General features: G+C 43.4%; 2 protein-coding genes across 3 annotated transcripts in view; one reads left to right on the forward strand and one right to left on the reverse strand.

Annotated features, from left to right (window-relative positions):
• TRIM55 (tripartite motif containing 55) overlaps positions 1–13,907 on the forward strand; it is a 146,336-nt gene that overhangs the window by 74,811 nt on the left and 57,618 nt on the right. Inside the window, exon 15 of one of the 2 annotated variants that reach the window (XR_010598889.1) lies at positions 1,572–1,903. The exons of the other annotated variant lie outside the window; for it this stretch is intronic. The gene's annotated coding sequence lies outside the window, so the exon portion shown is untranslated. Of the gene's footprint in view, positions 1–1,571; positions 1,904–13,907 lie in introns of those variants that run through there. 2 annotated transcript variants of the gene reach the window in all.
• Positions 1,025–7,371, reverse strand: CRH (corticotropin releasing hormone). The gene is made up of 2 exons (XM_065585667.1): positions 2,776–7,371; positions 1,025–2,143 (listed from the first exon to the last, which is right to left on the reverse strand). Exon 2 carries the CDS (start codon positions 2,120–2,122, stop codon positions 1,598–1,600), a length of 525 nt encoding a protein of 174 aa, XP_065441739.1. The 5' UTR covers positions 2,123–2,143; positions 2,776–7,371; the 3' UTR covers positions 1,025–1,597.

Here is a 13,907-nt window from a genome sequence, read left to right on the forward strand (position 1 = left end):
GTGTGAGGTGTAATCCCTAATTAGAGACACATAAAAGTGCGTGCTCCACCCAAGAGATTGGAACATCTGCTTTGAAGTTAACACAGGACCTGTTGTGCTAATACTGGGAGCCCAGTTCTCCGTTCCCCACGCCCCCAAACTCCCACTGGTGTGAGTGAGTTAGTGTGTTAGTGCAGGATTGGGTGTGTTTAGACAGTTCAAAAAGGCGTCCAGTCTTCCCTAGTGGCTGTTGTGGCATTATACCCTGCGTCAGAAGTGTTTACTCATGCAGGGGATGGTTGAGTTGCTGGACACACAGCAGCTCGCTCAAATCTGGCCTCTCGATAGACTGTATGGGGAGGTTAGCGTGAAGGAGGCGAGTACATTTATGTCTGTTTAAAGCGTTTTGTAGAAACGTTCCTTCTCGTGAACAGAATTGTTTTTTCAACATTAAGCATTCAACTTTACAAAGCAATCACCAGTGGCATTGCCAAGCGTGTGGCTTAATCCCCGCAAAACTTCATGTAAAATAGTTGTCAGGTGCAAAAAGCTTCCAGCTCCTTGGTTTGTTTTAAATTGCATCCCTGTAAACCCAGCACAGCCGCGCTCATTTTGTTTAAATGGGAGACAATAAAAATGGGGAGGGGGATAGACTGGCTGTTTGAACGACAGGTTTTAGATTGGAGTCATTTTCTTTTAACAGAGCTGAGTTAAACAATTGAATTTGGGAGCGGAGAGTGAAAATGCTGCTAAGTACCCTGAAGGATGCATTTTCTGTACATGTAGCGCATGAGGTGTTAAAGAATGTAACCGGGAGAAAGCATAAATATCCCAGAGACCCTTGAACTGCACTAATGTCCTTGTACAGACCCATACCCTTAGCTGTATCCTCAGGACATACCCTTAGCTGTGTCCTATAATTTTCATACACTCATCTTACACCTCTCTCTTCTTGAGCTATCCGCGTGCAGTTATTGACCAATCCTCCGTTTCATTTCAGCGCTGTTACGGGTGGGTGTCTGTAAAAAAACCCCAAACAAATAGCTCAGGAAAAGCTTTTTATATATACAGAAAGGAAACCTCTGCTGAATCTAGAAGACCCTAAGGCAAGAAAGTCTATAAAACCACAGTTACTTTGCAGCTTTTATTAAAAATATAAATATTAAACATTCTCTTACACAACAAAATTGACCGAGCGCTGAAAAGATGTTTTATTACGGAAATGGTACAGAAAAAAGTTGAGTCGCAATAGCTTACAGAGATCCCCCCCCCCACACACACAAACACACACCTTTTCCCACAAGAAAAGTATCTCTCTTGTCCAACGGCTTCTTTGAAACCTTTCTTCCGCTGTCCCCCTCCTAAGTAGCGATGTCACTAGAACAACTTTGAAATGGAAAAATAAAGGTGGGAAAGTTACAAATGACACTTTTCTCGTCACTGCACGGGAATACACTGCTGTGCATGCTAACCAAGGGACATGGGCTCTGTTCAGCGTACACCCTCTATGTTTAAAGCTATAGAAAAATAAAGAGATGACATCAGAGCAGCACTATGGTATATAATACTGTATCATTTTGTGCTAACTGCAGAATCTCTTTGGCAAGGCGAGGCCGCTTCATTTCCCGATGATCTCCATCAGTTTCCTGTTGCTGTGAGCCTGCTGCGCTAACTGTTCGGCTCTGGCCATTTCCAAGACTTCTCGGAGGAGGTGGAAAGTCAGATCCAGGGAGATCGGGGGCTCCTCGGATCGCTTCTCCCTCTCCATCGCCTCTCGGGGCAGGCTCTCGGCTTCCCCCTCCCCGGGGCCCGCCGCACTCTCTAGCGAGCGCTCGGGGAGCTGCTGCAGCTGTTGCACCGCTGCTCGGAAAAAGTTGGTGGCGGGGGCGCCGGGCGGTAGGCGGCTGCTGCTGCTGGAGGCGAAGAAGGAGGCGGCGGGGCTCTTGTTGAGGTTGCCCAGCCGCAGGAAATACTCTTCTCCCATGCGGAGCAGCACGGGCAGGCTCGGCGGCGGCTGGAGGAAATCGGGCGGCAGGGGAGCGCCGGCGGCGGCGGGGGGGCTCTTGCCGAGGGCTCTGCATTCATGGTAGGGCAGGAGAGCAACCAGCAGGATCCCTGTGGAGACCAACAGCTGGAGCTTCATGATCAACGCCCGGATCTGCAACTGGGGACAGAAGCGGGGGGAGGAGGGAGGGGAAGGCGCGGGGCGGGGAGAGAAAACCTGCCGCGTTGGAGTTAGACGGTCGGGACAGGGGCGCTCGCAGCCCGGGCGGTGCGGCTGGCTGCCGGCCGACCCCAGGGAGGGAGCTGCTCGAGCCGCTGTCCGAGGTGCTGAATGGATCAGCCGCCCCCGGCGCCCCCCAGTCTCTGGCCCTGCCCCAGGCGCGGGGGAGATGTTTCCTTCTCCGTCTGGTTTACAGCGCTGCCCCGGCGTCTCAGAGGCGCTGAAAGGAGCAAGCCCCCGACGGGCCCAGGCTCTGGCTACAGAGGAGAAAGCCCCGGCGCTGTACCACGGCCAGCAACCGAGGGACGACAGCCAGCTGGTGCTGGGCAGGGAGCAAGTGTCCCGTTTAAAGACGTACAGCGGCTTGGCTGCTTCCCAGGCAATATTACACCCGGCCCCGAGGTCATTGCTCCCTCCCGCGGGACCCCCACGGAGCTGGTTAGCCAGGCTCGTTGCAAGTATCTGAAGCCATTCGCCCCCCAGCCACGCGTTTGTCAGTCCGAGCAGCACAGCTGCACCCGGGCAGGCAGAAGTTTGCTCGGTTGCGGCTCACGCCGGTGATCGCTGCCTACCTTAGAGATGCCGCTGCCGGTTCGTAGGGCAGGTGGAGTCTGTCCGGACTGGGGGCTTGCCGAGGTCCCGCTGTCACTCTGTCCGCGCCGTCTCTTCCCCAACTTGTGATCAGATTTTCTCCTAATCAGAGCCCGGGTGCGTGATTTTTATAGCATAGACCCTCTTCTGGAATCACGCAGCACTTGCCTAATAAGCTGACGCTTTCTTGACAGCTCGATTGCGTGCCCCGATCCACTGCTGAATAAATCATGGGGGCCCTTTCGGAGCAGCAATGGGCAGAGTTTTGCTATCACAACACAGAATCTCACATCCAATTATATCAACAGATATTTATCGCCTCGTTAGTGACGTCAGCCGGAGCTGGGTCGGGGGAGTTGAGCAGGGCGCTCTCCCATTGACAAAAATCCTTGAATGAGATTTCCCAACGGGAGCGGAAAGCAACAGCGACCGACTTCTTACTATGAAAGACCAAGCGGGTAGAAAACTTTCCACTCTAGTCCCGCATGAGAGGTACCTGCTGTCAACCCGGATCCAGAGCCGGGCAAGGCTGCTAATCAGATTCAGAGATTGCAACCTGGCTTTGTCAACCTCCCGAGCCCTTCCCGAGCGAGTTTATAGTCAGAATGATGAACTAGAGACAGAGTTTGTTCTAATGCCAACGCATCTCATCTCCATTACCAAGTTATATGTAAAAAGCAACAAAGAGTCCCGTGGCACCTTAAAGACTAACAGAGGTATTGGAGCATAAGCTTTCGTGGGTGAATGTATATGTAAGAACACACAAGAACAAAAAGTAAAACACCCCCATAGAAAAATCCCGATAAAGGACCCTGACGCGATATTTTACCAAGAAGATTTCCCATCACTAGCTTGATGAGAGGTGCTAATCTCCAGTTGAATATCTTAACACACTTAAGTACTCCTGTTCTTTTAACACACTTAGCTGTTCTGAACATTTAATAATTGGTAACATACACTCAAGTTAAATTTCCAGTAAAGCGGTAGGTAAAATCCAGCCAATGAGAGTCACGTACTAATGTGTTTTTATGGGAAACCTACTGTTTGAAAACACATAAGCGACATCAAACTGTGATACACAAGATCTGTTGTCGGGGGTGTCAGGTTTGCTGGTGTCTGTGTTTGCAAGTCGTAGGGCTAACGTTACCGCTTCCGGGCGCTTACTGTTAGAGAAATCAACGTGTGCATTTGAAATTAACTTGAGACGATCAGATGGGTGGCAGGTAGGAAGTGTTATAACTAAGTCTGTTGAAGTGTCTCACTCAAAACCCCCCTGCAAACGCGACAGTTGCCATTAGGTTGTACATTAACCGTGTGATCCGAATTTCTGTATTAACAGTGAGTCAATCAACCTACATATAACGATCGGGATTTATTGGAAACTTCCCCTTTTCTCATCCCTTGTTTTCTGCTTCATCGGTGAGCTGTTACACGCCTTGCAATCTATCTGCAGAGTCTCCTCCTGTGTATACCACGCTGACATTATTTTCCTATTGAAAAAATGTTGGCAGTTTCACGAGACCCTTGGTTTTGCCGTCTAGAAATTAAAAGCACACGAGTGAATGGCTGTTAAAACGCATTCAATGGCATTTGAGGGCAGTTGTCTGCATGAAAATGATACTATTGTGTTTGATGATACACTTGTTTCTTTGCTGCGCGGTAATCAAAAGAGCTCTTCAAGCCTTTATGCAGTTGATCAGAACTCAGGCGGGCTCCGAGGAAGGGCTGTGAAGGGGTGCAGGGTACGTTTCATCGCAGGCACTGCCGCGAGCGGGATGCTGCTGTAATGCTTCAAACAAAAACTAGAGACCCATGAATTTATGGTAAGAAAAAGAAGAAGCCTCGATAAACTCGGGCTTAAATGATGCAGTTGATTAACTGTTGCTCAGACAGAAACGGCTTGGTATGTGGAGGTTTTTCACCCTTAGTTCATGGCAAATAACGTCGTTTTAATGGATTAAACAATAAAATTATTTAGATGTATAACAAAAAGGGGGGTAACGTGCTCTAGGCATCATTGTAAAACTTCAGTAACAATGGAAACCGTAACCACACACGCCCCTTCTAAAAGTCAATTTAATGTTATTATTGTAGCACGTCAATACTGGGTAGTGTCAGATACCATCCCCCTGGGGGAAAGTGATTTCAGTCCCGAGTCAGTGAGTTCTTTCAATCCCCCGGTGTATTATTTTATTTGATTGTGTTTGTATTACTGTAGCACTTAGGAGCCCTAGTCATGAACCAGCACCTCATTGTGCTAGGCGCTGTACAAAGACTGTAGAAAAGGAAGACTGGATTCTCTAAAAGCCAAAAATCTAATCTGAATACATCTTATGCTGGTGAAATTACAACTAATATTAAAGTGCATATCACTATATTAAGATTATATTAAAGGAGAACTTTCATATTGCAGCAATTTTGGGGAAATAGATCACTGACTCAAAAAGATACTGGCAAATATTTTTCTGAGTTCCTGGTGTTGGTTCACCTACTTCCTCACAGATGGAATTCTCTTTTTGCATGATCCTGCAGCAACAAAACTTGCTCTTATGGAAATGTGTGCAATTCATTTGTGATATCAGCTTGGGTCAAATTCTGATCTCATTTACATTAATTCAGTCCCCACTGACAACACACTTTGGCCCTATCAGGATCCCATTGGAGGTGCAGTAGGGCTGCAAGAGACTTAAATACAAGGGACCAAATGCTGCCCTCTAAACTGTGTGGAGAACCCCACTGATATCAGTGCATATTTGAGGGCAAAACTTGCCCCAAATACTGTAGCTTTATTGGGATCCAGTGCAGGAAAGCCCTTAAGCAGTTGCTTTTCTGAATCAAGGTCGTAATTAGCAATGGAGGTAGGAACATCATGAAAAACATCTGAATGGTAAATGGATTTAAGTTTCCAGTTGGATGTATGAAAAAGCCTAGCTATGAGGCATAAACATACCAAAAGAAGGCAAGTTTTGATGGTGTAAGTTGGCACAGCTCCATTAACGTCAATTGCACTATGCTGATTTCCACCAGCTGATGATCTGGCCTTCAGAGTTTAGAATTCCACTGACTGCAGCTTCAAACCCATTACCCTCTAGAGGAACATGCCTGAACTTTGCAGGTATTTGAAATCCAAACTCAGACCTGAATTCAAATTTCACAAGTGGACCTTACCTTTATAAAGGGTAGAACCAAAACCCCACCCCACATCCAAGACATTTTTGTTGGTTCAAACTGCTGATCAGATCTTGGGCCCTTCCATAATTATAGTTCAGAATTGCAACTTGACCTTAGGTATTGCAACTTGCCAGCCCTCTGTCTTTGTTTATCTTGTGTAGATTGTAAGCTCTTTGAGGCAAGGCCTGTCTCTTCCTGTATGTTTGGCTGGCATCTAGCACAGTCTTGCCCCCAATCTTAGTTGCCCCCCTATATATTACTATTAATAACTCATATAAACATTTATGAGAGTTTCATAACAATAGGAATATCTTGCCCCAAAAGTAAGTTTGTAAAATAATAAGCAATGCACAGAATTGTTATATGAGGTCAGATCCAGCAAGAAGCGGAACATCTTCTGAGAGGCACTACACATCCTTAGCTCCCATTGTGTCTATCCACTAAGCTATTTTTCAAAACATATATAATAAACAACTGGAAAAACAGAAATAACAACATAACACAGGCAATTTTGCATGCCCATTAATGTGTGTTAACTCAGGCAGTCATGAAATGAAACACATATTATGACGAAAACAGAAAGGCACACATCTTGTAAATAGAAGAGAAGCTATTTGGATGTTTTTATAGTATGCTAGCACAACCTACACTGATGTTTGCAAGTGGTTCACAGAAACAGGAGCTAAGTTTGATCAAATGATAGCAGATGTAAGACGCACTCTTTAAAATGGACTCTAGATGCAAGCTGGGGTGTTTGTTGTCATAACATCACCATTTTCAGTCTGTGATATATTTGAAAAGGACATGAAGCCTATTATAGTGTGGTCACAGAACTAAAGGAGATGAAGTGCTGATATGAATGAGGTTCCAAGTACAATGGATGAGCTCCAATGGAATTATGCAAATTGAAACCAGCTCAAGATCTGACCCAATAGATTTTATATTTGATATCTTTTAAGTTAGATATTGCAGCCAATGTTATCCCCCTGCCCCTCATAAGAATGCTAGTGACAGTGAAAATAGCAGGTAGATTGGGAAAGGTTGCTCAATTTTGGCATAAGCCTGCACCTTGCAAGCGTACTGCACCTTGGCTTGCTCTTTAGATCAGCGATTCTCAACTGGGGGTACATATACCGCTCGGGGTACACAGAGGTCTTCTAATGGGTACATCAACTAATCTAGATATTTGCCTAGTTTTACAACAGGCTACATAAAAAGCACTAGTGAGGTCAGTACAAACTAAAATTTGTTTCATCAATGACTTATTCATCCTGCTCTATATACTATACACTGAAATGTATGTATGATTTTTATATTCCAAATTATTTATTTTATAATTATATTGTTAAAAATGAGAGCGTAAGTAATTTTACAGTATTACAATATTACAGTAATACAGTGCTGTAGAACTTTTGTATTTTTGTGTCTGATTTTGTAAGCAAGTACTTTTTAAGTGAGGTGAAACTTGGGGGTACACAAGAAAATCTGACTCCTGAAAGGGGTACAGTAGTCTGGAAAGATTGAGATCCACTGCTTTAGATGATCCTTCCCTTTGAGTAAGGTTTGTATTTTCACACATACTTGCTACCGAGCAAATATGGTCATATTTAACCCATATTTTCCCCTGAGATGGGTCTTTAATTATGTGTTGTAGGTCTTACAAATGTTTAAATACATGAAAGATTGTGACGATTGTACCGTGATGGAGACCATAAAAGTACCTATGATATCCAAATAGATGACAAACCACCTCCTTCAATCTTTCAAATACAGAATTGGCTTCCTAAGTGCAAATAGCAGAGATTATTTAGTTCCTGGGTGAAACACATGGCTCTCCACAGTTAATCCTTAAAAAGATTAGTCCATGAGACACCCTGGATACTATTTGGAATGTTCAAATATAGGAACAAGGCAAATATCAGTTATATCATATTCATGAGTTTCCTTTTTTCCCCCTATGGCTACTATATGAAAAGCTTTAATATTATACTAATTCTGCCCATTATGGGGTCAGACGTGCCATTTTCAAAGTTCTGAATCATAAAAGAATAATAATATCTACAAATGGAAAAGACGTAATAAGTTATCAAGTCCATCTTTTGGCTAGCTTCAATAAGCACAGACACAGTAAATGGTCTTAAAAAAACATGGATCTGAAAATATATGGACCAAATTTAAACCTGATGTAACTACTGAAGTTAATGGGGTCTGACCCCATATATTTTGGGAGATGGTAGAATTTAAGTCTATCACAACATGCTAGAAGGTTGATTTGCCTTTCAATTGTTTAGTTTACTACAAAAAAAGAATATTTTCCTTATCATTACCAAGCTTGGGGCAGAATTTAGCTGTTATTCATAGCAAACGTTTTCGTCATCTCATATTACTATGGCCCACGAGCATGGATTTTACATTCCATAGTTGTGCTAAGTCCATACAGTCAAATCTCTAACACGCAATACAACACAGCTGAGTGACAAGAAGGCAATTCTAAAGCATTATATCCAATAAGACATATTACTTTCAGGTGAGTGCCGTATATCTCTTCATGTTTTTGTTGTGTCTGCATTAATTGATATACAATGATGTATGAGTAAGCTAAGTTTTCGTATGTTGTTGTTTTTTTATATCCACTATTGATATTAGTGCTCACAAATCTAAAATGTAGTGGATTTCCAGGTAGACTAGGGAAAAAAAGACTAAGATACAAAATATTTTATTATGCAGTGAGGGTGATAAGTCATTTTAAAGGGACGGCATCTGCCCATTCTTCAGGTTTTAGCTTATGGGGAGGAGCTTTCCAAGCTACTCTTAGAGCAATTTGATTAAAGAGACACTGTCAAGGTAAAGACTGAGTAAAATCTGAGTCAGGACCTCAGGGTTTGGCCCCTTGTCTTTTCACCTGAGAGCAATGGGGCTTGGGAATGCTCCCGCTCTTGTCCAGTTTTAAACCATTTTAAAGCCAATTTAAAATAATTTCATTTTGGAAAGGCTTTATTTTGGCCGTTTCCTAGGATTATCTATGGTGCACCTCCCCCCAGTATCAGAGCTCCACCTGTGTTTTAAATAACATATCCTCACAACATCCCTGCCAGGTAGAGAAGTCTGATTCCCATTTTTCCAATGGAGAACTGAGGCATAGGAAGATTAAGTGATTTATCCAAGATCACACAGGTGGTCTGTGGCAGCACTCAGATTTCCTGAGCTTATGTCCAGTGTCTCGACCAAAAGATTGTCCTCCCTCACAGGATGATGTTTGTTTTGATGTTTTTATAATGTCCCCACGGAAGGGCAGGTCTGGTGGAGGCCCCACTGAAAATCAGACTCAAAATGTCCTTGATCCATGACAGCTGGAGTAATTGTTGGGTGGGATAAACCCTTGCTGCAGTTCATAGATTTGAAAGCCAGAAAGGACCATGATGATCGTCTAGTCTGGCCAGAGAACCTCACCCAGGAATTTCTGAATCAAGCCCATAATGTCTCTTTGGGCTCTAGCATGCCCTGTGCACAGAGCCACCGGAGCAGAAGGCTTACCATGTCTCTGTGCAATTCCCTTTAGTGTTCATGGGAGTCATGTGCTTAGTTCCCTTGCACCATGATAAGAATACAAGGGCCTCACAGTACCCACCTAATTATGACTGGCAAAAGGAGGATGTAAAATTAGGTGGGAAAAAGACTCAGCCTCTGAGCATTGGAAAGGGATATGTCTTTACCCTCTTGACAGCCCCTATCTAGAGAGGCAGCAGCTGACCTTTATATTTACCTCACAAGGAATTTAATTTGCTATTCTTGCACTCAGATAATGGATAGGGAAGGTGTTGAGGGTACATTTGTGAGCTTTCACAGCCATTACTGATAATTCTGCAGGAACTAATCATTTTACGGTTATTGATAATAGCAAAAGGATCCATCAAGTAAGTGTCCCGTGAAAGCATGAAAGCCATTTGTATTCAGGGCTTGCTTTTGTGTCTGCAGATATTTTACAATAAGGCAAATCTCGCTTCATGTTTGCAACCTCAGGGCCCAAACCATCAGACTTTTGTTGGGCCACACTCCCATAGATGGCAGCGTAAGGCATAAGTGCTGAATACTAATGTCAGTTACACTGATGTAAATCTGGAACAACACCACTGAAATCCATGGCATTACTCCAGTTTACACCGACGTAACTAAGTTCATAATCTGACCCATTGTAACAACTGCAGGGTGTGGGCTGATGTATCTAACAAGGGGAGCTGCTCAAGAAGAAATGTCAGCTGTAGAAGTGACCAAAGCATGCTCACTTTTTTAACTAGCAAGGCCTGAGCATCAGCTATGATGTTCTCAATCTGAAGGTAAGAAGGGAGGTGCACTTTACAATACTTTGAGCAGATGCTAGACATTGATTTTGGGTCAATATTTTAACATTAAAAGGCATCAGGTGCAACAAGTGGAAACAGCATTTTTTTCTGAGCATGTGCAGCAAATTAAGGGGGAGGAAAGGTGGAATAATATGGGGAACTCTGGGCTGGAAATGACGAGCTAGATGAAAATCTGAAATTGTCTCCTCCCAGGCCTATCACAATCTTAAATTTCTGCCACAGGGAGGTAAGGATCCCTTAATAGTCTCCCTCCCCACCACACACACGCACACTATTGTGGCTGGGGGGGAGGGGGCAGGGCTGAGTAAGAGGGGAGCCTACATTTAGCTCATAGAGTTCCCACATTGCAAAAACAAATCAGCATGATTGTTCCTGGGCGAGCAAGATAAATGACTGAACACCATAAAACCATAGAGAAATGATACATTTTCTATCCTGTTAAAACATCTGGATGAAAAATAGTCATCACTTAAGGGTCATTGGCCGGTTTGTGCCACCAGTTACTTCTGTGACTTCCAATGATTTCAAATGGGGCAGAATTTGGCCAATTATCTTTTGACAACGAGTTAAGTAATTGGTCCAATTTTCAAAGCTGGGTAACTTAACAGAGCTCTTAAATCTGGGAGTTTGGACAGTTACACACTCTGGCTCCCAGATTTTACAGAGTGTGGGTGCCTGCTTGGGTGCTTACTTCCATGTCTGTAAATGGAGCTTCCCATCTGATCCCCAAATATATTTTTAAAATGTATGTCTTTAAGAACCAATGCCCCCATTCCAGCCCCTGCTGCCACACTCAAAGCCCTGTTCTCAGCACTGGGATAAATTAAAGACCCTTGCTAATGCATCACACTGGACTTCTGCCACTAGAGACAACTGTGATTAGCTTGGACAATCTCCCACCGACCCCCAAATAGGTAATGAAAAACTGTTCAATAAGAAAACATCTGTGCCTTGGTCAAACTGATACACAGATCTACCTAAATTAGATTTGGAGATCCATAACTTATGCCTCCTTGCACACCCAATTTCCAGAAATAATTTGCTATCTCCCTATTGGGTCCTTTTCTGGTCTGGGGCAGGGACCTTATCCTTTTACATATGTGTTCAGGACCAAGCATGCTAGTAGTGCTCTGTTAGTTGGTAATAACAGTGGCATTTATTGTATTTTTCTGTAAGACAGGTTGTCACATTACAAATGTGGGAATGACTACGCTATTGAGATGATATCATGCCTGTATGGGAGTAACTTTGCTAATACTCATGATAAACGTCGGAGCGTGGTGACCTCACATGTTCCAGAAGCTGAGCAGACTCACTCTGAGCTGGCTACTTGAGCTGTGTTTTCTCACCTACCAACATATCTCCTTAGAGTGCTTACCAAACATTGCAGCTATCTTGAAAGAACAATTATAGCAGATCAGATTGGCTTGTAAGGAAATTTTGGATGAGAATTTGAAGAGTTCCAAACTGTGACATTGCCCCAGAGGAGTGAAAGACCAAAAAAGATTCTGGAAACAACGTGAAATAAATGTGACATTTACACACACACACACACACACACACACACACATGCAAATAAAGATAGTACTGGCTGTACTGAAAAACTCACATCGACTTTGGTGGGGCCAAGATTTCACCCCAGGGGTGTAATATATGATATATATATAATATAGTGCACACAGAAAGAGGGAGAGAGGCTGGGAAGTAAAGAAGAGAATATAGGTAAACACACACAGCACTGGTAATTCTTGTGATTTTTATTGTGAACCTTGGGAAATGTGGTGTTTTCCTTAAAGCCCCAGCCCCTGGAATCTTGTGATTATGTGAGAATCTCAGCTTTCATCTACAAAAACGGATAACTTTCTAGCCCTTGTGATTGTAGAGAAAAGCTTGAATACATGACCAGAGTGCACCCTCAAGGCTCAAAAGGCAAATAAAAAAACCCACTAAATTTATTATCTTTTTAAAACCTTGTGATTTTTAAGCCAATCTCATGATTGGGGCAGGGAGAGGCTGCATCATGATTTTTGAACACTTGGGGCTGGCAGTATTACAACTGTCATCTCCCTTCTTTTAAATGAGCAAATAGAGGAGGAAATATAAACACACTATCTTTTTTGAATGGCTAGGCAGTGAACTATATATAGCATCGCCTCTGTCCTACTTAACTTATGACTAATGCTAAACAATTAGAAATTCAGATGCCTGCATATTGAAAGGAGCAAACCTCTCTCATGCACTATTTGTTGTTTATTAAAAAATAGAAGGATCAAAGTCTCTCTGTGCTCAGACTAGCGTGCACTCAGCAACAGGTGCATGTTGCTGAAAGTGGAGTCTCAGGAGACTAATTGCAAAGGACCATGAACAAGGCATGTCTGGAAAAAGATTGTTGTCTTCATGATGCTCCCACTCATGCCATAGATTGTAACCTCTTTAGGAGACAGGCTGGCTTTTTGTTCCATGTTTGTACAATGGAGTCCCAGTTCATGACTGGAGCTACTAGGTGCTACTACAGTACAAATTAATAATAATTAATAATAAATACATAAACTGAGTAGCAAGAAGGTAACTGGCGGCTGCTTTATCTTATGGTCTCTGATGTAGAGGATCATCAGACATCTATTTAAGCCAGTGGCCTATGTAAAAGTCAATAATTTTTGAAACACTGAATTTTTATGTAAAGAAAACAAAGCTAGCACAACTTGAAGATCCCCTCTGCAGGATTTTTTTTAATGAGAACCTTTGACATCTGAAGTATTGGTGTAGGTTATAATATGAAGAAAATAAATGAAAGGATACCAGAGACATAGAACAATATAGAAAAACAAAAGAACAACAGATAAATGGAAAGAAACGATCAATATCCAAACATCTCCAAGTATTTCCATTTTCACTGAGCTTATTGTGGGGCTTTACTGTGTGCCTAAGCTATTTTATGTAACCATCAACATGGTGCTGCTGTCAAAGCATTTAAAACTCAATAACAAATAATTTGTGGGCCCAATCCTGAAGTCAGTGGCAAAACTCCAGGGTATGTGAAGTGCTGCACTAAGTAACATATCAGAAAACAGTATTTTTGCCATTCATTACCCTAATATCAAACAGAAAGTGACTAAGTGTATTCACCACCTATAGTGATTCTACTCTGATGTTACACGGTTCTACATGACATTTCTCCTCCCTGGCATATCCTCTCTCTTGCATCAGTGATGACAGTTCGGGCCCTTCTGGCTTCTCTGCTATTTTCAGCAGATCTAGTGTCTTTACAAACTTTCTTCCTGTTCCAATCCTCCCCCCCATCATGCACACACATACACATCTAACATTTCTGCTGTGCCTTCAAACCTGTCTAGACTCAGGGCCAGCGCAACCCATTAGGCGACCTTGGCGGTCGCCTAGAGCACTAACATTTGGGGGGGTGGCGACCGCGGCGACCAGATCTTCGGTCGCCCCGGTCAGGGGCGGCATTTCGGGGGCGGGACCTTCCGCCACCTAGGGCGGCAAAAAAGCTGGCGGCGCTCCTGTCTAGACTTATGGTATTAGAAAACCTAGTAAGTTTAGCCATCTTGTGTTTAATGAGT

Source organism: Chrysemys picta, chromosome 2 (assembly GCF_011386835.1).
Source record: "Chrysemys picta bellii isolate R12L10 chromosome 2, ASM1138683v2, whole genome shotgun sequence".
NCBI classification, from domain to species: domain Eukaryota; kingdom Metazoa; phylum Chordata; order Testudines; family Emydidae; genus Chrysemys; species Chrysemys picta.

Bases quoted from the DNA above. Each gene is read 5' to 3' on its own strand.
- CRH (XM_065585667.1), bottom strand. From the start codon at position 2,122: ATGAAGCTCCAGCTGTTGGTCTCCACAGGGATCCTGCTGGTTGCTCTC.